Source organism: Lagopus leucura, unplaced genomic scaffold, assembly GCF_019238085.1.
Source record: "Lagopus leucura isolate 7727_CA_CO unplaced genomic scaffold, USGS_WTPT01 Super-Scaffold_73, whole genome shotgun sequence".
In the NCBI taxonomy this organism is placed as follows: domain Eukaryota; kingdom Metazoa; phylum Chordata; class Aves; order Galliformes; family Phasianidae; genus Lagopus; species Lagopus leucura.
In genome coordinates this window covers 23,703,847-23,731,306 of record NW_024962252.1, presented here as the reverse complement: position 1 = coordinate 23,731,306, position 27,460 = coordinate 23,703,847, and the positions used below count along the sequence as shown (strand labels likewise).

At 40.0% G+C, this 27,460-nt stretch overlaps 1 protein-coding gene across 2 annotated transcripts in view; it reads right to left on the bottom strand.

Moving 5' to 3' along the window:
* Positions 1-14,101: 14,101 nt before the first annotated feature.
* The window catches only part of SENP6 (SUMO specific peptidase 6), a 66,791-nt gene continuing 53,432 nt past the window's right edge, over positions 14,102-27,460 (bottom strand). For both annotated transcript variants that reach the window (XM_042877665.1, XM_042877673.1), the window contains 11 exons: positions 26,252-26,478; positions 25,544-25,650; positions 25,337-25,453; positions 24,367-24,489; positions 24,029-24,121; positions 22,129-22,562; positions 19,568-19,671; positions 17,779-17,867; positions 16,289-16,357; positions 16,062-16,212; positions 14,102-14,412 (listed from right to left, as the gene is read on the bottom strand). In XM_042877665.1, the coding sequence (XP_042733599.1) occupies positions 14,203-14,412; positions 16,062-16,212; positions 16,289-16,357; positions 17,779-17,867; positions 19,568-19,671; positions 22,129-22,562; positions 24,029-24,121; positions 24,367-24,489; positions 25,337-25,453; positions 25,544-25,650; positions 26,252-26,478 (1,724 nt within the window). In that variant the 3' untranslated portion in view covers positions 14,102-14,202. The remainder of the gene's footprint in view (positions 14,413-16,061; positions 16,213-16,288; positions 16,358-17,778; positions 17,868-19,567; positions 19,672-22,128; positions 22,563-24,028; positions 24,122-24,366; positions 24,490-25,336; positions 25,454-25,543; positions 25,651-26,251; positions 26,479-27,460) is intronic.

The following is a 27,460-nucleotide window of genomic DNA, read 5'->3' as shown; positions in this document are numbered from 1 at the left end:
CTGCGCCGCCCCCCGCAGCCCGACCCGGCCACCCGCCCGCACGTCAGCGCCACAGGGGCCGGCCGGGGGCGGGAGCTCGGCGGCGGAGGAGGAGGAGGAGGAGGAGAAGGAGGAGGTGGATAGGAAGCCGTGCCCAGCTGCCGGCCTTCTCCGCGGCCACGGTGGCCTACGAGGCGCTAGGACACCGAGGCCCGGGCCGCCCCGCTCCCCTCGGCCGCTCACCTGCGCGGAGCCGCCTCACCTGCGGACGCCACCGAGCCCTCACGGCTGCAGGCGGCGCTGCGGGGCGGAAGGGCTGCGCCGGGAGCTCCTGGGCCTGCCCCACCTGCTGCTGTGCGATGGGGATTCCCGTTGTTTTGCTAGGAGTGATGGTTCATGCTGTTTTGTCTGTCTTTTTTTGCGGAGTCCTCACGGACCTGTTGGAGTGTGGCCAGAGGAGGGCCAGAATGATCCAAGGAATGGAGCACCTCTCCCACGAGGACAGGCTGAAAGATGGGGCTGTACAGCCTAGAGAAGGCTCCGGGGAGACCTGAGAATGGCCTTTCAGCATCTTAAGGGGGGCTATGAGAAAGAAGAGGATAGACTCTTTAGCAGGGTCTGTTGTGACAGGACGAGAGGAAATGGTTTCAAACTTAAAGAGGAAAAATTTGGATTGGATATAAGGAAGAAGTCTTTCATGATAAGGGTGGTGAATCATTTGAACAGGTTGCTCAGAGAGGTGGGGGAAGCTCCATCCCTCGAGATCCCTCAAGGTCAGTCTGGACAGGGCTCTGTGCAACCAGATGTAGCTGTATATGTTGCAGGGGAGCTGGACTAGATGGCTCCTAAGGATCCCTTTCAGCTGAAACAATTCTGTGATTCTATGTTTCTTTAACTGTATTGGTTAAAAAAAGAAAAATAAATAAATAAATAAAAGTTGGGTTTATGTTAATTAACCCTATAAAGCAGGGCAGAAGATAGACTCTGGTTTCTATCCTGCTATGGAAAACCTTGAAAACTGGAAATCATTTAGAAGCCACTCTGTTCCTTCCACAGGAGCTCCCCTTGTGTGCACCCCACTGTGCTCACTGCCACCACGGCTAATTTTTGGGAACCCACAGATACACTTCACCTCATAACATGGAGGGGCCAGGGCCACAGCTGTGCAGCATACATGCCAAGTGTCCCCCAGTGTCTGCATCCTTTAAATGGGACCAATTTTCACCTTATCCTGACTGGTGCTGAGTGCCCAAGCTACCCTCAAAGGCAAGGGACACTCAAAACACCTCATATTTTATCTAATGAGCCCTGCAGGTGTCAACAAACATGCTTCAATCTGCAAACGTGCCTTTCTTGCCATCTGTGCTACCTGGTTAGGCTCGTGTCCTGGATCACATCATAAATGAGACCGTTTGTCTTGTCACCCCCACTCCACTGTTTATGTTTACAAGACTATCTGCTGCAGAGAGCTGGGCAGCACTGCATCATACCTGTGACTCATGCAGCCCAGGACACACATAGCCACCCCTTCTTAAGCACCCACACATGAGCTCTGTGTCATCTCCCCCACCCTGGTTTTTATGGGCAGGCCTGGCACCACCCGCTTGTTGGCCAGCTGGCCATAAACACTTCTCTCTGTGCAGTGTTTCACAAGGGCACAGTTGTCCTGACTTCACATTGTCCCCCCGCAGACCCTGAAAGCCTTGTGAATTTTGCTGATGGAGCGAACCCAACCCACTTTTTTTCCTCAAAGCCCCTCCTGGTTTCCTTCATCTTGCAGTCCAAGCTACATTTCTTCAGCAAGGTGCACTTAGCACCTTTGTGAATGTTTGGAAATGTCCAGGAAGGAACTGAGCACAGCCAGCAGCTGGTGAGCAGTTTAAACAAAGTATTTTCTTCCAGTCCTGTCTTCCCCTGTAGACAGGACAGTCATAACTGTGTCTTGGCCTCTGTCATGGGCAAGAAGAAACCCTGGGTGGTTTCATAGAGTCATAAAATGGTTTGGTTTGGAAGGGACCACGAAGCCCACCCTGTCCCAATCCCCTACCATGAGCAGGGCTGCCTCCCACCAGTTCAGCTGCCCAGGGCCCATCCAACTTGCCAGGGGTTGGCAGGGATGAGGTACCCACAGCTTTCTGGGCAGCTGTCTGGCGCTTCACTGCCCTCCTGGGGAAGACCAGCAGGGATGTGCATGTGAAAGTGGCACCAGAGGACTCAGCATGCAAATAATCCTGCAGCTCAGGCAAAGCACGGGTGGGCATAAATCCCATGTCCAGATTAACATTCCTGCCACTGACAGAATATGCCGCGAGCTTGCTGGGGATTTTAAACACACCTGCAAGTGGCAAGTTAAATTTGACAGTGGTGTACTTATCTGACATGACTTAAGAATGTTCAACAATTTTGACAAATTATTTTATATGTTCTCAAAAATGGGAGTTTACCCATGTAAACCCATGTACATTACCTTTTAGGCCAGCTCTTTCAGCCTCACTTTTATCTGTAGAAGATAGATAACTATCGTCTGGAAAGGGGAGTATGGCTGGGAAATTAAATGAAAATATAAATTCGCTGACTGGATAAAAAAAAATAATGTCATTCTGTTATCAAAACAGGATATAATGTCAGGAAACGTCCAACCAAATACTGTTTGTGCCAACAAGCCTGTGATTGTTTGTGACCTGGAAGCGCTGCAGCCAGGGGCTGTCCCACGGCCTGGTGCCCCTCCCTGATGAGGAGGAGGCATTGCTGCTCTCCCTTTCTTCTCCCTGGGAAACCCAAAAATATCCCAGAACACAGCAGCATCTGTTCTGTAATTCTCCTGGGAAAAGAGAGGAAGATTCACACACCAGTGAAATGTGAGCTCAGGAACTCGACCTCAGTAAAGGGAAAAGAAGATGAAAGAGAAAGTGGGTACAATGTATTTCAGTGTTCCTATGTTGTCTTCATGAGGAGGAAAGCAGGAAGCATTTCAGATGTCCTCCATAGGAAAGTTACATTGAAACGACAAGCTGAGGTTTTTTGGAGCTGCAGGAATAATATGGCTGGCTCGGCAAAACACTTTTTGCTCAAGAGCTCTTTCAGCCTATGGATATTGATAAGGAGCAGATGCAGCTGGGTGTCTGTGAGGGAGCCCCTTGTGCCTGTACCATGAAGGCGTTCCTCCTGTGCCTCAGTGCGTCACATGGAGACCCACAGTGCAGGTCCGTTCAGAAGTCCTAGCACACAGGCGATGTTCCCAGCTAGAGCTCTCCTTCGGCAGCAGGATCACACAGTGCCTGTCAGCTACAGGGACTGTGGTGATGGACAGGAAACCTGTTAACAGCATCTCCAGCAAGTTTGCAGCTGGCACCAAGCTGAGGGGTGTGGTTTATTGGCTGGAGGGAAAGGATGGCAGCCAGAGGGACAGCAAGGCTTGAGGAGTGGGCCAGTGCTAACCTCATGGAGTTCAACAGGGCTGAGTGCAGACTGCCAAGAAAAGGCACTGGAGCTTTTTAAGAGAACTGTTGAAGCGCACGTGCCTCCTTGCTGTAGTCCTGCTGCAAAGAACTGACGATGTTCTAGATGTCTGTGGTGTCTTAGTTCACCCAGATATTATAACTATTTACATTTGAATTGGGGTTATTACAGATTGAACACTTTCTGTTGCTGCATTAAAACAAAGAAAATTATGGTAATTTTATGGGCCACTGACTTTTGTCAGACTTGATGAATGGTGAAGTATTTGAAAGGACAAGCAGGTTAAAGGATCCCATCTAACTTCTTAGAAAACCCTGGGAGGATATTATGTACGCTTGCTTTTCAAAGAATACCACATAGTGTCCAGGCTAGTTGAATTTCTAAGAAAGTGAATTCTTATTTATAATTAAGTTGATTAAGATTTACACCAGCTAAAGACAAGAGAGTAAAGGATCCCACTGGTGGGGCTGGCAATCTCCCTACAAAGGTAGTTACCCTCAAGTTGTTGATACTGTGTGTTAAGTTTCTCCCTCCACACTTTATTATGGAAGATTAAACGCAAAAATCAAGTTTGACATCGACTACTGCCCTTTGCTGTAGGTGTCTCTTTAGACAAAAAGCTTGTGCATAAATTGTGCTGTAATTAGCTGGGTTTTGTTGTGGGTCATATGTAGCTTCAACTGTTAAACACGTTGCACCTAGTGAATAAAATTTTGCCTGTAGAAATGTCTATGGGCATTGACTTAAGCCAACAACTTAATGAGGCCAGGAGTTCATTTACTTTACATTGCTTTGTTGACATCACTAAATATATATAAATGTTATGTTATTACAGCGTGTCTGTGTAATGTGGTCATGCTGTCAGAATCAGCTGTTGGCATTTCCTGCCTGTCTATATCTCTGTTTAATGCCATGATACTCCCTAGAATCATTTTATAATTTTGCAATTAATTTCTGAAGGAAAAAAACCTAAAAATATGGAAGTTATCACCTCACTGGTCTCCAGTGTATTTTGGATTTACCCACAGAGATTTTCCAAATGTAGCTGCCAACTTAGTCCTGCTGGCAAAATTTATCTGTAATTTATCCAGATAAAGAATAGCTTGCTCAGACATTTGCAAAAGAACACTTCTAACTTGATCAGGGTTTAGCAGCTGATGTCCAGAGACACAGTTCAAGAAAGAACTTTTTCTGGGATTTATATTATCAGTTCCAAGAGGACTCTCCTTTCAAAATCAAACTCTGGTTTCTTTCCCAGGAAGTTTTCTTTAGATAAAAGGCATCCAACCCCGTATCATGCAAATTACTTATTGGAAATCAGTGTGTAAGCCCTGTTTTATCCACTCACTTTCACTTAGCATTATATGTGTATACATAAATCTCTTAATTTTGACAGCTGTGCAAAGATATCTTTTTTTTTTTTTTTTCCTCTTTCTTCCCCATAGACTTTGCATGAACAACCCTTGTGACTATAGCTAAGTATTTCAATAGTCTGACTTTTCCACAGGCCTTTTTTATTCCAGCCACTCCATTCTGGTTGCAAATAAATCAGATTTTAGAGCTTAAGGCAACAGCTTCTATTTGAAATCTTCTTGCTTCATTTCATTTCATGATAGGTTCTTCTGTCACATTATCAGAAAATGCGTTATTTAAAGACGGTTGATTGTTTTGCACTTTCACTCCTTGCAGTGTACAACCGGTTGTACTTGTTCCCAACTCTCAGTTGGGAATAAGTCTTCCAAACCAGCCCAATATTTCTGTTTCCTCGCCTTAAAGGGTAATCAAATTAGGCAAAGAGATTGTTCTCCATTTTGAGTAGCTTGAAGCAAAGGAACACAGGATAGGCTTGCATAAAATAATAGCATGGTACTACATGAGAGGGATCCCTAACTTGTCAAGTCACAGAATGACACAAAATCACAGAACCAGAGGGGTTGGAGGGGACCACTGGAGATCATCCCGTCTAACCTTCTGCTAAAGAAGTTTTCCAACAGTAGGTAGCACAGGAAAGATGGGTTTTGAACATCCCTGGAGCAAGAGGCTCCACCACCTCTCTGGGCTGCTTGTTCCTGATGTCCATTGCTTTTCATTTTACTTGCATGAGCAGATTAATTCTATAAACCCAGATTGTGAGGTCAAGAAAATAAAATTGCGGTACCCCAGAGTAGTTAAAAGATATTCTTGGAGTCTTCCCAGTATTTCAGGATTCCAGTCCTGATGCAACACATCCATGTCTCAAGGGGAAGTATTTGCTTTTGTTTTGACAAAATCTCCCCAAGCCAAGAGACCAGAGGCCTGTTCCCCTGGCTATAAAAGTAGCTTGGGATACCCTATCTCAGATATTCCTTCTGGAGATATGGAAGTACCCATAAAGTAGGAATAAGAACACAGTGAAAGTCACACAGTAGCAATTATTATAAATGTTTTCCAATTTTATCTTTATATTAGTATTGTTTTTTTCCCCATCTACATTGTGATCACTCATAAGGATTCACTTTTCAGTGGTGAACAGCTGTGGTCAATGAAATAACTGCAGGGCATGCTACTAAAATATGCATCTTATGTGAAAAACAGAAGTAGCCTGTGGTAAATAGGCAACATACAGTTATCAGGCACTGGGCTGTTCTACTTTCATTGGAGCAGAAGCTACCTGCCTGGAGTTAAATGAACTTTAGTATGGGTAAGGTAGGTCAGTGCTGAAGGCTTCTACAATCCTTAGCGAAACAGAGGGTGTTTTTTTTGTTGCTGTTGGTTTTTAGTGAGCTATGTGTGGATATTAACTAATTTTTAAACCTTTCTGTAAAGCCCACAACTTATCCAGCAACTTTCCAACTGATTGTATCCTGTTACACATGACATGAGGATTTTTATTCCATTCTGTTTCTAATATTTAATTTTAGACAGCTTCAGCTTTTAAGCCAGTCTTGGGAAAGGAAATCTGATGAGGAATGATTGATCCCAATGAAAATGGCTGAGGTGTGGGGCCTGGAGGCGGGTGATTAGTGGCACAAAGCCTGGCTGGAGGCTGGTAAGGAGCAGAGTGCACTACTGGGTGCAGTCCTGTTGAACATCTTCATTAAAGTGTGTATGTCCAGTGCAGGTACCAGAAAGGGGGTTGTTGTTTCTTCAGAAGCAGCAAAATCACATGGATTCAGAGTCTGTAACCACTGCCATAAGCCTGGCTTTGTCCTCTTTGCACCCTCCCTTCAGCTGTTTCTGTACACTGATATAGGTATTTATATAGAAAGACTGAGACTCTGAGTCTCCTCTGGGCTGAGCAATCCCAGCTCTCTCAGCCTCTCCTTATAGCAGAGATGCTCCAGTTCCTTCATCATCCTGGTGGCCCTTTACTGAATTATTTCCAGCCTGTTTATATCTCTCTTGTACTGGCAAGCCCAGACCTGGACTCAGCGCTCCAGGGGCAGCCTCAGCTGTGCTGAGAGGAGTGAAGGAGTCACCACCCTCCACCTGCTGCCAATACTTTGCCTAATGCAGCCCAGGATGCTATTAGCTTTCTTTGTAGCAAGGGCCCATTACTCTCTCATGTTCCACTTGATGTCTAGCAGTACCCCCAGGTCCTCTTCTACCAGGCTGCTTTCCAGCTGGGTAGAACCCAGCATGTGCTGTTGCCTGGGGTTATTCCTCTCCACATGCAGGACTCAGCACTTGCTCTCATTGGACATCCTCAAGTTCCTCTCAGCCTATTTCTCCAGCCTCTCCAGGTCCCCTTGGACAGCAGCACGACTCTCAGGCATATCAGCAATCCTCCCAGTTTAGTAGAGTAGCACCTGCACGTTTGCTGATGGAACACTGCTCCATCAGCTGTATCTTTAATGAAGATGTTCAATGGGACTGCACCCAGTAGTGACCCTGCTGCACTCTGCTCCTTGCTGGCCTCCAGCCAGGCTTTGTGCCACTGATCACCCGCCTCCAGGCCCCACCCCTCAGCCACTTCTCAATTTGGCTGCTGTCATGGATGAGCATGCTTGTGACCATCTCACAAGTATTTTCCAAGTCATCAGCTATGTTCCTGTTTTCAGGTGCCCAACCTGAGATGCTTCATGGGAGTATTTGCAAACATAATGCAAGTTATTGACAGCTCCACAAAAATACTGCAGGAAGCACTCACCTGTGTGAGATCAGAGAAAAACTGGAAAGAGGAGTTTGGCACTCAGCTGACACTGAACCACAGTGCCCAATTTTCATCTTGGTGATAATGACATTAGGAGCTGTGGTTGAGGTAAAGGCTGAACTTCATTTGTAGCAAGTAACCTACATTACTTGTTTACTTTGTGTGATAAAATGAATGTCAAACTAGATTTAATTTTAGATTCAGTGGTTTTAGGATTAACGAATCCTAATTTATCTTATGTTCCTATCTCCTAATTGGCCTGAAAAACATGTCTAAATAAAGTCACTTGAATCAGATGTCTTTATGAAAGGGTACATCCTTTGAGTCAGAGAACCAACTTAACTTGCTTTAGAATCATAGAATCACTAAGGTTGGAAAAGACCTAAAAGATCACCCAGTCCAACCGTTCACCTATTCCCAATAGCTCCTACTAAACCATGTCCCTCAACACAACATTCAGTCTTTCCTTGAACACCCCCAGGGTCGGTGATTCCACCACCTCCCTGGGCAGTCCATTCCAGTGCCTGACCACCCTTTCTGAAAAGTAATACTTCCTCATGTCCAGCCTGAATCTCCCCTGCCGTAGCTTGAAACCATTCCCCCTGGTCCTATCACTAATGACACGAGAGAAGAGGCCGACCCCCAGCTCACTACAACCTCCCTTCAGGTAGTCATAGAGAGCAATAAGGTCTCCCCTGAGCCTCCTCTTCTCCAGGCTGAACATTCCCAGCTCCTTCAGCCTCTCCTCATATGGCCTGTGTTCCAGACCCCTCACCAGCTTTGTTGCCCTCCTTTGAACACGTTCCAGGGCCTCAATGTCTTTCTTGCAGTGAGGGGCCCAAAACTGGACACAGTACTCGAGGTGCAGCCTCACCAGAGCTGAGTACAGGAAAAAGGGATACAAGTCAGATATTGAAATTGAGCTGTCTCCATTGCGTCCAAATTCCTCAACAGTCTGAGAACAATCAGAATAACGGGCAGCAGCACGAAAAACTCAAAATGACTGCACAGTAAGGTGCAGAGTGACCTTTAAAAATGTGAAGAACTAATAAACTAATGCAAAGAATACTGCCTTTCCAAAAGAAAAGCCTGGCTTTCCTCAGGGGCTACTGGGGGAAAAAGAAATGAAAAAACAGATCACTTTCTGATTAAACCCTATCATTACACACTGCCCGTACAAACACATGCAACAAATTAATTCAGACCTTTGTGAAAAACACGTGCTCAATTCTGGAACCTGAACATCATCTGCAGCTAAAGAAGCCAACACAAATTTTGCTTGAAGTCCAGAAATTTCAGTGGCCTTGTAGAATGGGATGGAGCTGAAGAACTTCTCACGGCCTTTTATTGCCCTTTTGTAACACTGACAGATATTATTACAGTATTGTTTACAAATCAGCTCAGCTTTTAGAACCAAATAACATTTAAATAAGAAACATACTCCATTCGCTTGCATTCCTCGCACAAATTAGGTTTCATTTAGTTTCATTTTCTGCTAGAAACACAGCATGGTTCTAATGGTATTTCTTATGGGGCTGGCTTATCTCCATTTTCTGTACTGCAGAACCCACGCTCTACCTGGTGTACTGCTGTTGTACACTATGAAATAAATTTCCAGGAGCTAAGTGATAAAACATGAAGTTCTCCGGAACTAAAATAAGTATCCTACTCTCTTTTGGCCTTTTTCGTAAACAGCAAATTCATCCTACAGCTTTAAAATCCAACTAATTCCCAAGAGCTCCTATGATGAACACTGTGTTTTTCACCCAATATACACTGATGTTTCTATCCAGGCTACCACTACACCACTCCCATACATGCAGAATATGAGTTAGGAAGGACAAACTCTGATGCTCAGAGTCTGACTTAAAGCTATCTGAGGAGAGTGGGGATTATAGGTTTGTCTGCGAACTGCTGCTGCAAGTCACCATCAGAATATTGAGTAATATGTAGTTACATTTAGTACATATATTTCATTGATGTCAGTATAGGTGCAAAAGTAAGCCAAGTTTCTGAACTCAGAGATATGGTTAGAGAGATGGTGATGTATGAATATTTGATAAATTTCACAGTTAGGCTGCTGGGGAAGTCTAACATCCTTTAAGCCCTGGGTTAAAGGTCAGATTCTAAGTGTAGAATGGCTCAGTAGCCTGTAAACACAACACGACCACGTGTCCAATGGAGGGCAGCTTTCTCTGAAGCAGTCTTCTCACAGATCACATGGGAACAGATGCACAGCTGCACTAGTAGGGCTCCCCTCAACCACGCAGGTGTTTGGTCAACTTACAACAAAAGAGAACCCGGCCCAGTTATTCAAATACACAAATATCATCTAAGTCAGCGGCGTAGCATCAAATGGTCACGTATAAAAATGTGGATTTTATTATTCCATTAGGAGAAACCATTTACTTGGAAAAGGATATGCGGTTTTTTTTTTTTGTTCTTCGTGATACACATAAATCTTATTTTTAAAATAGAAATGGTATTTCTTCTTCCCACTCCTGAATTATTTCTCACTCTATACTGATTCTGGTTTATGCTGGTATCTTGGTATGCACTGTTTTGGGGGTCATACCCCAAAGAACTGAGAATTTAATTACAGAACCCAATAAAATAAGGAGCGATGTAGAAAGAAATACATAAGCAAAGTAAGCTCCTTTATTTACCATGTGATCATGGTAAATCTCATATTTACCAGAATTTGGATACATCTTAATCCACAGAACCTTCTGTTCACGTGTGTTCATACAGAACATAGTTCACGTATACTTTAAGTATCATGTATCACAAGAAGTGCTGTTTACTTCCCTCTGGGGAGCATCAGCTGAGAGCACAAACGGGGAAAAAAAAGGATCTAGGAAAGAAACAGCTTCGCTGCTTGAATGCAGGTTATGGCTGGCAACTTGTCACAGAAGCGCATCCTGAAGGTACGGTGTACATTACCAAGTTTCCCTTTGTAACCACAGGGCTGCATGAATCCACATGCAAATTTGTCACAAGCGAAGCAAAATCTCGCCTGTCAGAAAACTACAACAAAGCACAACAGAGAAAGCAGTCCTTGTACATAATACATCCTTGTCACCAGACTGGATCCTACAGAACACTTTTATTGCATCGTTCTTTGAGCACAGATAGCTGAGATAGGCACAAATGATTTAGTTTTAAGACAAGGTGGCAAAAGGGAAATAAAACGGCTGTTACCTCATTGTTACTGTTGCAAAGTTATAATTCCTAACATCAGTTCCCCGGCGACTGCCAGAAACAGACAGGAAGAGTCAAAAGACTTCGGGAGGCTGAGATCCTCTGTGAATTCAAGCACACAGCACAGAGGTTTTGTACTGAGCATGTGGAGCTGAAGGATAACAATGCAAAGCATTAACCAGTGACTGGAAGTGTTTTCATTTAAAAAAGTCCAAGAAATAAAATGTAGTGAATCTACAAAGTGTGGAAGCTGCTGCTGTCTGCTCATCAGAGAGGTTCACTCAAGTTTCCAGAGGAGCTACGTTAACAGGATTCAAATTGAAAAGCTCCTTGTTCTCCTGTTCTAAGTTTACCACACAGTAACAAATCAAATGTATATATACACACACACATATATATATATAAATCACATGGTTTCCTCATCATGGTAAAATTTCTTGATTTTTCAACTCTTTCTTTGATGAGTGTTTTAGAAAATATGTTCTTCCAAGACAGGAGTGAGCATACCCACAGCAATGAACTGAGCAGTCCCTGTTGGAGCCTCTGCTCTTCAGATGGCGTGCTCAGTTCTTTCAGCAAGGAAAAACAATGTCTCGAGGGACTGCTGAGACAGCTCTTCTACTTCTGCAGCTAACCTGCAAGCGTGCACCAGAAGCACATCCATTTTTCATGCTAAGTAATCTAAAACTTTTAAAGGAACTCTTAACTGTTATTCTATCCAACCTGAAAAACAATACAAAGAGATACATTTAATTAGGCAGGAAGCTGATACCCTGTGCTGCAGAACACAGCTGTACTACTCAATGCATTTGCGATCTGAAGGTTTATAAGGAAACAACTTTCCTCAAAGTATATTTGTTGTCATAAAAACATTTAGACCCCTCCCTGCTCATCTCTGAATAGCTCTGATTCAGGAAAGTCAATGGTGATGCTCCTCGTTAGATTGCAGAACAGTGTCGCAGCTAATTCCTACGGAATGAACAAATGCCTACAGAAAGCACACATAGCGGTGAACAATTTAAATCAAGTCAGCAACATTTAAAAAAAACTCATTCTTAATTCTTTTTTTTTTTCTATTAACATCACATTTTATTAAAAAAATAAGTTTCCTATATTTAACATGTATATTAGCTTGCTATATACGACTGAAGATCTTCAGACCTTTAACATTGTAAGATAAATCAAACACCTTCTTCACAGCTCTGAAAATTGGGAGGGAGGAAAATGAGGACAACAGGAAAGAGGAAGGAAAAGGAGGAAGCACCAGGCCATTCCTAGCAAGAGAACCAAATAGTTCCACATCAAATTATGAACCTGCATCACAAACGTCAGAATAAGGCAAACTATTATACTGACCAAACGTGGATATACTCCATACCATGAGAACATGTAACGGGGGGGAAATCTTAACTGAGAATACCTTGCACTTGCAATTGTCTCTATATTTCCAGGAAATTACTTTCCTCTCTGCAAGCCATCACTGATTCATGTGTATTTGTAAAGAACTATTCCAATACATTAGTTGCACTGAAAGCATACAAGACACCGCAGGGAAACAATCTAAAGTTATTTTAGTACTTATTTTCTTTATTTTGTTTTTACGGCAAGAATAGTAGACTAATTCCATGGCAGAAATAACTCCTACACGTGTCCCTTACACATTTAATTTGTAAACCAGAAAACTGCCCCCACATAATACGACCAAGAAACCCATGTAGGAGTCATCTGTAAGAGACATGCGGTGCTTACATATGCACGGGGACCAGAGTCTGCGTAAGAAGAGACGAAGGAATGAACAAGTCCTCCCCAGATCCCGTGAGTCACCTGTGCAAAAAGTTAACAGCCCACAGCTGCATTGCTCTATGTGCAATCACTGCCTCAGTGAGTGAACTCAGTTTCAGAAATGCCCTGGCAGGAATGTCATTAGCAGCCATGTTTTCAGGGTTCAGGGAGAATGGAAAGTCACGGAGAAACCTCAAGTACAGAGGCTTCAAGTACACTTGATCTCGCGAGTAAAAACTGGTCTTGGGTTACACAGTTCAGCTAAAGAAGTCTCTGCTGCATCTGCTGAGGAGAAGGGAATTACAAATTACACTCCCAGTAGAAAAACCAGAATAGAAATCCTGTGTCCAAGGCAGGATAGAAGGCCCCTCTCTATCTGTGAGAGACTCTGTCCCAGAAAGGGAAGGCTTCCAGCTTGCTTCAGAGACATCTAAACTAGCAGCAGACTGGATATACATCTCTTTGTAGAATCCACTTCTTATTTTACTCATCTGAATACCAAAGCCTTTTTAACAAGGATAAAAGGCTGTTTGCACTGTAAGCAACAATGGCATTTTAAACTATTTTAAAATCAAAATGCACTGGAAATATCCAAACAAATCCCAGCATTAGTCTGATGCTACCTAAAGCCAAGAACAAACAAGCAAGCAATGAACACTGGTATTTTGGTGTTTTTTTTTTTTTTTTTAGTGGATATTACAAAAAATAGTAATCATACACTTTTTTTTTTTTTTTTTTAAATGTTCATTACTTAGATAAAGCACATATGAATGTAACATTCAGAATTGTAACATAGAAAATGTAATGTGGGCAATCTGCTATTCCAAGTACACTTACCAAAATACAACTTTATAATGAAGAAAGTCTCAAAATACACCTGTACAACAATTGGGATCCACAAAATATGATTTAATAGTATCACTCAAGATCACTTCATCGAAACCACTTTTATAATACTGTTTGAATAGTAATCTCTGGTCAAAGAGCATTCTCCCCCTTCCCTTAGCCCGTCCCACTAAAGCAAGTGAGGAATTTTAATTGCAACGTGTATCTTTTAAAATCCCAAATCTGAAGCAGTCCTATTAACTATTACACTGCCTACACTTAGATACTGCGAGGATGGGAATCACCCTCTCTGAGGCCATGGTACACTGAGACACTTACCCATATTACTGTTTGTAGCGCAAGCAGAATAACCTTGTAAAGGGCAACTAAATAGGGTCAAAATATGAATTACCTTTCTACCAAATTATTCGCTACATGTTACGTAAGCCTGTAACATTACAGCTTTACTGAAAAAGAAAAAGTTAACCATTTTATCCTATAAATATTTTCTTTATTTGCTTTATGTTTAGAAGTTGCTATTTAAGTTCTATTAACAGAAATACATAACAAAAGCTCCCTAACAAGTGGAAAAGAAGTAATTACAAATGCTGAAAAAGGTTGGCCTCATTAACATATGTACAGACTTGCTTACTTAATACACATCTTTGTGGAAATTAAATCATTTTATGACACACATTTATACAGGCATTAAACATTCCCAAGTAACTTTGAGCAGAGAATACGTCAAATCTTTATTTAGTCTGGGCAGACAAAACGCATATTTCAGTTTTGATTGTGGAGCTAACATGCAACAGATACAACATTCAGTCTGAGCTGCTGTTGAGAAGTTGTTCTGTTTTTTCCTGCAAAGATCTTTCTGCTGCAGCTGGGTCCTTCTGTCCCTTCTTGTCTTTGTTCTGCTGTTCCTGCAGCTTCAGGATGATTTTTCTTATTTCTTCTCTTTTGGTTTTCATCCGTGGGCGTGGAAACCAGTCTGTTAAGTTCATTGGTAGCTCAAAACTCAGAATAGGATTCTGAAAAGAAAGTTGGTTTTTGCACATTAAAGCGACGAGTTATGACCTAAAGAGACTGGAGAGAACCAGAATGGGAAAATGGGTGTTCTTCTCCGCCTCATTCCCTCAGCATGAAAAAACGAACGGTTTGCATCCTTTCTACATGTACAGTCAAGGTCATAACAAACCAAGTTTCAGCATGCAACAGCACAGCGCTCACCGAAAGGCCCCTCCTCTCCCCCCCGGCAGTCCCGCCGCGGCTCCACCGGCAGTAGCACGCCCCGCCACAATGGCGCCCGCCCCCGCCGCGGCACCACAGCGCCCCCAGGCGGCCGCCGTCGGAGCCGAGCGGCACTGAGGGCGGGAGGCCCGGCAGGCTGCGGGCAGCCGACAGCGCGCAGCCGCTTCCACCGCGTGCCGTCTCCAACCAGCCTTGGCTTTACAAAACCCTACGCGTCGTGGCTGCAATGCTTATCATTAAAACGAAGCTTAAACTTAAATCAACCCACAAACACCCCATTTTACACACTAAAACTCAGCTTGCAGAGCTGCTGACAACACGTGAGACTTGACAGAATTTTTCAAATACAAGCTGAAATTATTAATTCGGTAAATGTAAGATAGCCAAGCGTCGTTCAGCAGGTGTAGGTTTTACATCCCCATTCAGGTCACTGCTGAGAACACCCTGCTCCTCACTGACACATCTCTGGGCACATGCAGCTGCCTCAGCTTGCAGGAGCAGGCAAGACACAGCCAGCTGCCCTAATTCTACAGCTGGTTTGCAAGAAGGAAAGGTGCAAGATTCTGCAAATGGGTTGCTCCACATAAACCCTATGTACAGAAAACTCTCTAGGGCAATTCCAAGTTCTAAAGAAAGGCAAAAGTGTATTAAATGTTTGTGCTTCGTTTTGTACAAATACTCTCTGAAAGCCTTGCTGCTTTCTCATTAAGGTATGAGCAAAGAGAGGGTTTGAGGACTAAAGAAGTTACCGGTTTTCTAGGAGTAGGAACAGTACTCAAAAGCACTACGGACGGTAAGCAGCCTTAATGCCCCATTCAGGCAACACAGTCACTCTGTTTCTCCTCCCAGCCCACACCTGACAGAGCTCTGCATTCCACTTCTAAGAGGAGCTTCAACTTGAAGGCTGAGACAGTTAAAATAAATAAAAGCTCAACCATTTCCCTCAAGAGAATTAAGATTTCGCTTTTAACTGTAATGACTTTCATGCTTTCATGAAAGCTTAGACAGTCCAAACTAGCTGTGTTACGTCAATGAATTTATTCAGTCATCTTTCTCAGGTGAAAAACAACAAGCTTTTTTGTACCACATCTTCGTTTTAGTTTTTGAACTCAAATGTGAACCCTTTTTGTGTAATTCTAAAGGCACTGTAACAACACAAAGGAAATCTTTCAAAATATTTTCTGAATGTTTTCTCAGAAAATTCCATGACTTTCAATACTTAGTGTGTACGTGCAATTAAAAACAGTAACTAGTTTATATTCCTGAAAGTATTTCTTATTATGTTAACATATAAATTATTCTCTAATGCATAATCTAATAAACAGCTGTAAAAGTTACACTAAAGAACCTTTTAAAATTATAATAATTTTAGCAGGACACACTTGATTGTTGCAGGAGACAAAACAAGCAACTACACAAATACACATACCTCAAAAAAGCTCTCTACATACTGCAGTATGTACACTCCACAATCACTGAAGTTGTTTTGTTGTGGCACTTTGGGGTTGGAGCCTTTCACGACCTCTTTGGAAAAGCTTCTTTTATTGCCTTTCCTGACCTCCCATTCTACCTCTAAATACCTATGACAAAAGACCGTAAAAATTAAAACTTTTTTCACTTGCAGAATTTTGCAGAAATCACAGACACAAAACTTACTCCCTTAGTGTTTTCACGACATTCGACCGGGAAGGGCCCCTCAGTGAATCCATAAGCAAAATGCAGGGCCTATGAGAGAACACAGTATTTCACAGCAGCTCAGAAAACACAGCGTTAAACAGCTAGCAATAAAATTATTTGTGGGATGACCTTGAACAAATCTAGTTCTATTATAAGTATTATTAAAGTTTTGCCTGTACTGCTATAATCCCCTAACGGATAGCTAAATGCTAAGCTGAGTTATCTTTAGATTTATACACAAGTACAGAGAACTTTAGAACTCAGAGAATTCTAGCACTGTCAGACCGAAGCCATTGGTTACAGGCAAAATCTAGTTACCTAAAAGCCCCTGAGGTGTCTAGTCCTATTTAAGACACACAAGGTATCTGGGACATTTGCAAGAGGCAAAGAGGCAAAGAACCCACAGACATCCTTCTGGAGTAGCAGCAGGACAGACAGAACATCTATAGCACACACAAACACACTAGATTCATTTGTTCAAGAAGTGATTCCAATTACTGAATTACTGAATCTAAAATGCATACCAGATAGTTACCTATAAAACACACACACTGTATTTGAAAGACTTTAGAAAAATAATGCAACTAACCAAACATTCTGTCTAGAACTCAGTCTGTTTGAACGCTTTCTTGTAGACTTGCATCACTCGGTCTAAAAGACAGCCTTGGCAGTAGACATGTAATGCTTAAATTGTATCAGTCATCTTACATGCAGCAGCTGGATTTATGCATCAGAGCAAACTCATTCCACAACTCAGAATCTCAGCATTAGATGTAAGTTGTATTTTAAGGGATAGATATAAATTACTTCTCACAAAGCTCTTTTGTTTTTTTTCCTAACAATAATATACATGAGTATTCACAGAACATGCTCTTTATGAAAATTGGAGACCAGTACATTCAGGCTAATTATATGTATGTATTTATGAATAGGTTGGTTTTATGTGTAAATTATTTTAAACTTACACAAATTTATGACAGCAATATTCTCTTAAGAACACATGATCCAATTTTTTTTTTGAGGAAGGGGAACAATATGGGGAGTGGAATTGAAATTCTTGCCAAAGGAATTTTCTTTTTCATATAGAAGAAACTGAAAACTATGGTAACAGTGAAGTATTGAAGTGCCCTTAATGATTTGCCATATCTGAGTGTCAGAGATCTTCAGAAGGTTCATATTTGGATTAAAATAGTGACTTGGTGGAAAGTATTACGTACTGATAATCCATCATCAGCATGGGAAAATTTAGCTCAAATATAATTGGAAGTTCACAGCACTATCAAATATTTTTAAAGCTGGTAACAAAGGTGGATTTTTACTCCTTTGTTACAATGCTTCAGGTATACCACCTACACATTTCATATGCTAAAAATTATTCCCACTTTCCTGTACTGAGTAAACTTCATAAACTTGTAAGATTTTAATTTGCCAAACATCTTAATAACCATTTTAACTGTTTCACTACTTACTGTTTGCAGATAGTAGGCTTTAGGTGCCACTGTCCCATTTCTGAATTACAGCTGTCATCCAGAAGGCCACCATCATCACTACTGTCTTCCTACAAAAGCAACATATTTATAGGTGTTTTAAAGTTCATACTATTTTTCAGTTTCAAAAAGGAAGTATTGCTGTTCTTCCAATTTTTATTCAAGACAAATAAAATCTAGTTTGATAAAGAAGCAATAGCTTTCATTGAAAACCATTCAATATTTGTATTACTGTATTTTAGTCTCTCTCAAATCCATGCTGGAAAGACACAGAGCGAACAGTGCTATTTTTGTAATGATCATTGAAACTAGAAAAAAAACCAAACAAACAACAACCAACAGCTACTGACATTTTCTAAGCAGTGCTGACCTAAAAGCAGTGCATCTCCCTTCAGGTTATAATCCATATTTTGAGTATTTTCTCTTCCTAATAATTACTAGGAATTTTTCTGATAGTTTTATGTATGCTATCTTCTAGAAGGAATGGGACAAAATCTACAACGAACTCAGAAAGTCTGATTCCTGCTCCAGAATCCACCAACTTGGTCCTCCAGGCATGGGAAATCTGAAGGGAAAATGATGTAAATGCATGTTGCAAAACTGACATGCCACAAACCTGAGAATGTTCTTCAAACTTCTGATTTCAGTACTGATTGCTGATTTCCTACTCTACAGAGCTCACTATTACTACCACAGACCACTGCATTCAGGGCCAGAGATGTTTTCCAAAGCCATAAACTACCATATCAGCACGGCTGGTGAACTTGCTTCTTTACTAACAAGCAGGATCCTATGACCGAAATCCTCATGTTACACCATTAAGATTTTATCACATTAGACAACAGCTGCCTAATTCCTATTCCATCTGTTTCTGTTGCAGCTTCAACATCATTTTTGGCAGATATGAAGGTGCATTCAACCTGTCCCGGTTTAACATTTCTATACTTGCTTTGTGCATTTGGAAAGGTATCAGTGACAGCTTCAGCCCGAGCTAAATTCTAAGCTACACTGAAACCCGGGAACTTGGCATCTTACCATCCTCTCAAGGAACACAGCTGACACAGCTAAGAAATAAGAATTGGTATCAAGAATAATTGCTTTCTTCACTGCCTACACGCCATTTATTTCAGCTTCGAAGAACCCTACTCATCATTCTCCATATTGGACTTACACTGTATAAGAAATATGGCTATGGAATCACATGGTCATAGCCTCACACACCTGAATCAATGAAGGACACTGAATGATTTTGTGGACTTTACACATCTCTAAAATCTAAGCCTTCCAATGTGAACAAGAGCACTGCCTAATTATAAAACCATTTACTTAAGCATGATTCAGAAAAGCATCAAGTAGACTGAACAGCAGAGTAACATCATCTTATAAATATGTCTGTTTATGTCCATAACATGCAGTCGAAATAATAGAAACTTGTTCTTCGGTCTGCTACCTAAACATGGGAGCTGGGGAGATGAGAAAGTTTCTCATTTCCACTTAAACCATTGTGTAATACTGTCGCTATGCACAAGACTCACAGCACTAAATGTAAGATCAGTACAGCAGTTTCCTGATAGTTTAAGGAATGAATATACAATTTTATTCTATCAGCTAATTTGTAATTTTTTTTTTTTTTAAAGTAATCAGTGTTTTGGATTTGACATTTGTAAAGATATCTAGCTTTGGACAACAGACATTTACAACACAGATACTGCCCATTCAAAACATAACACAATATTTTCCATTTCCTAAATCAAACCGCTGAATATTTTACCTGATTATCTTGGTCTTCAGAAAAATCTATAAGCTCATCTTCATTTAATTTACCACCATCAGCTGAGTCTTCACTGTAGTTTAGCCTGATTTTGTGCAATCCATCTGTACAAATCACAGACAGTAGAATTGTGTATTTAAACATCAAATGCGACATCATCACTGACAGCCAAAATAATTTTAAATTACCTAAGAGTTGCTCACAACGACTGTGATACATCTGGAGAGCAGCATTTTACTCACGTATATAAACCAAAAGTGAGAAGTTTCTTTCAAGTAACACAGCAAAGGCCATCACTGTCTTCCCATACCACCTTTTAAGTCCCCAGAACACACGTTGAAGGAAAAACTAATGAACTAAGTGAACGTAAGCGATAAATGCATATCTCATGTCAGCAAAACTTGGTATCTTCAGAATAAAACCTTTCCTAGAACATAGCTGTATAATGTATCTAAACCATCTCAAACTTAAAAATGTTGTTTCTTCTGGCACTGAAGTAATAGTATGCTATCAGTTACTAAAGAAAACCAGATCTCTGTAAGAACAGTAAATAGGACAGTGAACTAGCTAACAGAAAATCACAGAAGATCTGCACTTGTTGAAGACTGGAATGAGGTTACTAGTGGATTTCCATAGGGACAAACTTTGAAATTAATCTTACTCGCTATCTTTGAATAGACCTTAGCAAAGAAAATAGGCCATATATAATGGACACACTGCTGACAGTCCTAAAAAATAAGAATTGGTATCAAGAATAATCACAGACAATATAAAGAAGAATTGGATGACCCTTCTATGTTGATCATAAAAAGAGGGTTAGTTAAGTAATGAAATATAAATATTTCGGATGGTCTCTTCAAAATTATTTTGGCATTCATGCCTACTGACTTACAAGTCCAACACCAGAATGCATTTTGAGATCAAGACTTGCATGTTTAGGCCGCCTGTAGTAGGCAACTATGGTGAAGACCACATACAGAGCAGCTACTCAGCTGAACAACTACTCTGTGCCTGTTTCAAGGGTGAGAGGAAGAGCTCTCTTGGTTTCACTAAGTATATTATCAAAGATGCAGCTGCTGCCTTTTGAGATACCCTAAGATATCTAGCACATAGATATGGGCGGTTTGGCAGAGTCAAGAGCAACAGCAGAAGGCTGGACAGAATATCCAAGATCTACATCCCCATCTTCATCTGACTGCAACAGGAGTTCAAGTTCACGGTGCATCTACATTTAGCTCCCTAAGCATATGCTTAGTGTCAATCTCAAACTGAATCGCCCTCTCGAACCATGACAGTGACCAATAATAGTGCCTGCATTAATCAAAGGGTACATCACCTGCCCTAGCTGGGAAAGGAAGTCCAGGTGTTTTAGTCTTTGACACAATGACCACCAGTGAGGCAGCAATACAATGCAGGCATTAAAAAGGAAAAAAACCCATAATCCTAGGAAAAACATATTTCATAAGGAACATACTCACTAACGACAGACAAATAACAACAGCATCATCCAAGATAGGTAAGTTAACGTACAGTAGTGATATCATATACTGCGACAATTGCACGTAATGAAAAAAATCAATTTAAGCAAGATCAGCTCCTCCTCTCCCTACCCACAAAAACAAAAAAGAGCTTCTAGAAGTGACAATGTTATCATAGAAGAATGAACTATCTGTGAATAAGTTTTGACTAGAAAGTAGGAAAGGGTTTACACCCAAAGATACGGAAGTTACAGTGGTCTGCAGTATACAGAATAGATTGATATGAGCCATATGATTGATAGAGCCTTTCTGGACTTTGTCCTAGAAACTAAACAACTATTTACTATACGTAAATTAAGTCAGCAGGAGTGCTATCAAGGCCTGACACACAAGTTTTCTCACCATCAGAGATTCTGTACTTCACATCTCAAGGATCCAAACCTTGCTGTGAGCAGAGAAAAATATTTTCCCAGTTCTTTATTTTGTCCTTAAAATTAAGTCAGTTACTTTGTTTACTTTGGTACAAATGCTGCTCTAGATGAATGCAACTACTGGTAACAGCCTCTAAAGAAGTGATGCATGGAGAAAGTCTATCTAAATGCAACAAGGAAGCTTGATGTTTTTTGGTGTTTTTTTTTTTTGTTTAAAATTTTCTTCTCAGTCTTTCTACATGCCTTCATCAGGACATTAAAGAACTTAACCATACCTCAAATGCTAGAAGACACTAAGGTTCATCTTAATTCAGCTGCCCCTCATAGATACATTATGAGGGTTAATGGTCTACTTTTTTTCTTAACAATTACAGTTTCATCTGATTCAGAGCAAGGGACATTTACAAAACATTCTGCATGAAAAAGTGTCACATAACTGACAAATTCATCTCTTGTATCTCCAGTCTTATGCGGTGAGAACTGAATCAACAGCCACAAACCAATTTATACACAGTGACTATAAATTACTTATACTGCAAGCAGTCCAACTTGAGTCACATAAGCATTCAATGTTTACGCAACTGTAAATATAGGAACAGATATGAAACTTTCAATTTTTTCATTAAAGTAAGTCCATTTTATGATAACATACCCATAGATTGGCTAGCAGTTGTGAATTCACCCTGTACACCATTTTCATCTGGAGTCCTATGGTCCAGTCTGAGGCATGCTGATTCAACAGTATTAGGTTCTTCCACATCACTGTCTATTTGATTTAGTTTTTTGAAACCGCTTTTTACCCTACAAGGACTTCTTCTACAACATGAAGAGTCACTGTCCTGCGTTTCAGTGCTTGAATCAGTTAAAGCTGTATTGTATTTTTTGGTCAATGTCTTCTTTGCTGTGGATTTAGAAGGCGAGTTTTGTGTATCCAACTCATTTGGTAAAGGAGATGGTGTGTTGCTCTCTCCATCGGAAGAGGAAGATTTTATCTGTGCTGCAGCATTTTCATGGTAGTGGGGATTTGGTTCATATTTGGGTTTCTCTAAGCCAGGAAAACAGATTACAGCCAAAAACCAGTGGGCACTGCAAAGAAAAAATACTTTATTAACTAGCAATTACATTGGCGCTGTTAAACCTTAAATCTGGTAAAAAGAAAACAAAATGCTGTGCATACACATGCACACACAAAACTGAATCCTGCTTCTCACAGTCATCAAAGATAGACTGTACAAGCTGTTCACTTTTCTGAGCAGGTTTTACTCAAGCCTTCAGAGATTTCTGTTAAGGTAGGATCATTCCATGTAAGTAGTCACTAACAAATATATTAATATGATGCAGTTAGTGGAGAACAGGTGCTAAGTATTATTTCAGTTTTACCACCGTTTATAACCATCTTTTTCTCCTTTGAATAACAACTTATTTCTTTTTGAATATTTATCACAGTAAAAATTAAGCCGCGGAGTTTATGCTTTATGGTTGTATAAAGTTTTCAAGAATTTCATAATTCCTGGTAAAAGCAGGTAACTCAACAGTGACATGCTCCTGCTGTGTATGACACTTTCCATTGTTAAAAACAATCCTGTCACCAGTGAAGAAAAGAGAAGAAAAAGATGGTAATGCTATCACCTCAACTCTGTTGTCCTATTTACCCTTCACAGAACTACAAGGAAGAGAACTGACATTGCAACACTTTCAGGGTCAAATACAGTAATATCTTCTAACTCACAATAACATAGGAAGTAAGTTTTGTTCCACTTTCTTCCTTACATTCTTGCCATTTCAGACTTGGCTGACTTGCCTCTCAAACAGAAATGGAGCAGCAGGGAATTCAGGGATTGTGGCATTGAAAGTACATTTACACTGATCCTATTTATACATTTTCTGAAGGCTTTCTGATTTCCTATACCAATTAACAAAATGGAATCTAGCTACATATTATATGCAGATGAAATCATACTTGAATGTGCTTTAGAAAAAAGAGCAGTAGCTAAAATGCATGTCTGACATATTAAAAGGTTACTTAGATGACTATGAAGCCCAAATTCCATCAAAAGTCAATGGCAATTAAAGTAAGTGGCCTTCCAAAAGCAATAGGCGAAGTATGGATGCATTCTGATTTGAATGATTCACCACACCTAATTAATGAATTTATTGCAAAACCCTGGAATATGGGCAAATTCTATTAACATATACCTTCTGTACCAATTAAGTAAACAAATTAGCAATTAACCTAGATTTAAAAAGAAAATAGCTTGTAACTTTAAGAACTAATTATTTCCACTGGAAACTTGAAATGTACAACAAAGGACAGTGACACACTTCACTCATGGCCAAGTCACACATCTCATTCTTAAGCTAATTCTTCTGTAGATTCATCCTTCCCAGGATGCAGCTCTTTGTTATTGCAGCTCTTTGAGTGAGACCATTGGAAAGAGAAGTTTATTCTCTTCATTTTTGATTTCATGTCACACTATAATACACCTTTCTATTTAGAATGCAAAGCCTAAGCTTTTAGCACGTGCATTCAGTAATAAGGAATGTTTACTTACGCTTCATTAAGAGGAACAAAAATGAAATCTTTCTCAAAAATGTCAACGTGACGTGTCCACGTTTTTACTCGCCCATGTCGTTTTTGTTGTATTCTGAAAGGAGAAACACAAATGTGATTTGTGGAATGGTTTATTTGCATCAAAAGAATACCTTTTCTTGTATTTTCACATCAACTTTCACATAGTTTCTAAGGATTTTCAAGGTATATTTTCTATTTGTTATAGGTCTGGATGTTTCCTAGTTCTGTTTGTATCATGATACTGTCTGGAAGGAGTTCATCTCCTGTAATCTTCATAGCATTCAGCTCTTCGTAATACAGACTTATCAAAAGACTTACGAGAGGTTTGAAGTTTCATGAATATTTCTTCTTTCTCTTTGATTAAGGCGTTTGTAGAAGAACGAACTGAACACATGTATTCTATCAGCATCTTCTTTTTTCAGTTTCTCAAGTACCAAATACCTAATTAAAAAAACAAGTTACAGAGGTGTCAACATACTGAATTTATCACTTGAGTAAAATGGACTGCCAAGAGTACAACTCCCACAAAATTGCTGCAGCCTCTTGACAGAAGTGAAAAAGTTGTAACAGTATCAGGGCTAACTAACCACAGTACATTAACGAGTTCCTATCTGTGTCAGCATTTCAAGGTAGTAAGTGCTCTGCTAAAAAAAAAGCAGAAAAAAGTTGTTCTGCTCTGTTCTGCTGTGTTTATTTTTATATTATGACAGAAAACCAATTTGTCAACGAGTTTCTTACATACATATCTAGAAATGGTCTGTGTTTTGTAATTGAGCCACTGAATCTCTGAACACAGCCCAGACTACTGCAATACTTTTCTTTCCCCCTTCATCACCAAAACTGTACACACATTCCTTATGCACAACATAAACATGGCAGCTATGTATGAACTTAATATGCTTCTAACATCTGTGGCATCACTGACACAAAAAGATTAATTTATGCATTACGTTATTCAGAAGAAATGAAGTTCTAGGGAACACAAATACTCTGGGGAGAAAACAAACAAAAAAAACCCTTAAGTGCACTTAAAAAGGTAGTTAAAATTCCACTTCAGATGCAGAGAGATTTTAAGGAGCCATTATTCCAAGTGAGAACAATGTCACTGTCAAAAGAATGACACACCAAACAAACCAAAATTTCTACTAAACATACAAAACAACCTGTAAAATCAGTTACAGGCAGTTGACGACCAAGTGTTAATAAACGACGTAAAAAGTTTTAATGCCAGAATTTCTCAGTTTTCTAAGGAAATGAATACTAAGTATGGATTTGAAATAAAACTTACTTTAAATAAAAATCGATAATAACATCATTTAAAAATTCTCCTTCATTTAGACAGTGGAGGTCTTCATTGGTCACAGAAATACCACCTTTAGCTGGAGGAGGCGGATAAACTATCAGCCTGAAATGAAAAAATACATTCAATAATTCATGTGAAACATCAGAAAAGAAAACCAGAAACACAGTCACAAAGCAAATAAAAATATCTTACTTTTCTATGGGACCAATAAATACTGTATGTGGTTCTCCAATTTCTTCTTCATCATCAAAATATGGTAACTGTTTATTTCGCGGCTGCACTTTGGAGTCAGGAGCAACCTTATAAAAATAAAGCCAATATTAATTTGAAAATCATGCTCAAATTTATCAAAAAAAAAAAAACAGTAAAGCCTCGGAAGTCCAGAGGTGTAAGACCCACAACTTCTGAGAAGGACTTCAGTTTTTTTCCTTCTTCCCTGGTACATTATATTACAGTTATCCCTGTACTCATTTCTTGCAAAACCACAAAGCTTTCAAATGCCCTAAATATGTAGTTTTGTTTAAATGAAGTATTAATTAAATGTAACTGTAACACCGCAAGCTAATTCTCATAATAACACTGTATTTTACCAGTAGATGAATTTGGAGACAATTATATTTCAAATTATACTACAAGTTTCTCATCCTTTAACCATTCTAAAATGACATTATGTGGGGATCGGTGTGCAACCCTACAAGTAAACTAAACACACTAACAACTATGAATGCACAGACTACTTCCCAGAGCCTAATAACCCACTATAGACTACTATGATGGTCTTCATAAAAAAAAGCAAGCAGGAGTTTTTCAGGTATTTGCCTAGAGACTAGCACACTATCTTTAGTGTATTTGTAATCCAAATGATATAACAACTTTGTTCTAAAATAAAAATACAATTACATTTTTAATTTTGTTTTCTCTATGAGAAGGGCTTCCTTTGGAATTGTCTTCCAAGCATTTAGTAAATGCAACAAGTCTGCCATTGGCTTCTTCAAAGGAAATTTTCACGAAGAAGTCAGAAATATTATTTCTAATACCAATGTCAGTGATTATTTTTTCAAATATTGAGTTTGCATGAGGATCAAGGCCAGTTTCAAAAATTAAAATGATGTACTGTTCTTCTTGACCTAAGAAAAAGCAGAGAAAAAATTATTCATTTGGAAACGAAGTAAAGTGTCACATTTATAAACAGATGTCAAAAGAACCATGAGACAACACACGTATGCTCTCTGCTGACAACACATACATGCAGAAATAAACAGGTTTGCAGACAGACAGCAAACCCTACTACTTACATTTGAAATGAGTATATTCAATTTCTGCCCTTAGGAATATTAAGCATTATGCCTTACACATAGGAGACATACTGAATGCAAAGCCAAAACCTATTTCAAAATCAGAAGTTGCCTGCTAATTGAGAATAAACTCTGAGAACAATTTTTTTTTTTCTTATTATGGTTCCTACAATAACTTTTCAATACAATTACATAAATTACATATGAAGCATAATTCCATGTCCATATAGGAAGCAGCACACATTAACTTCTCAAGAGAAGCACATTCATTCATCTGTGGAAACAGAACTGATTTAGAGGTGTAGACAGGCTTTCGTGTTCTCAATACTAGAAATTCTCAGAAATAGTGACAAGTTGGGAAAAAAAAAATCCTATTTTAACTGGAGATAGCAAACAAATAGAATGCAAAATGCAAAACCACTGCTTAGAAAATACACTGAGAACAACTCAAACAACAACAACATCTTTGAGATGGCTTTTTCCAGATTTAAGTGAGGAAAAAAAGCATGGTGTTTTTCCAAGTAGCGGACATAGAACTGTACACCACACATTAGAAGTTCTAACAAAATTACTGTTGCTGATTCCAGGCACAGATGATTTGAGTATGTAGAAAGTACAAAAGCCCATAATGGCAATTTCACAAAAGAAACACTTATTTTTCCCTGATCAGATTTCGGTTACCATAGAAACAGAAATCTCTTAAGGTTCTTTGATTCAATCACAAGAGAAAAAAAAAAAGAGAAGAAAAAGTATGCATCTGAACAAGGAGAGGAATGAGAGGAATTTAAACTCTCACTGATCAAAATCTTCACAT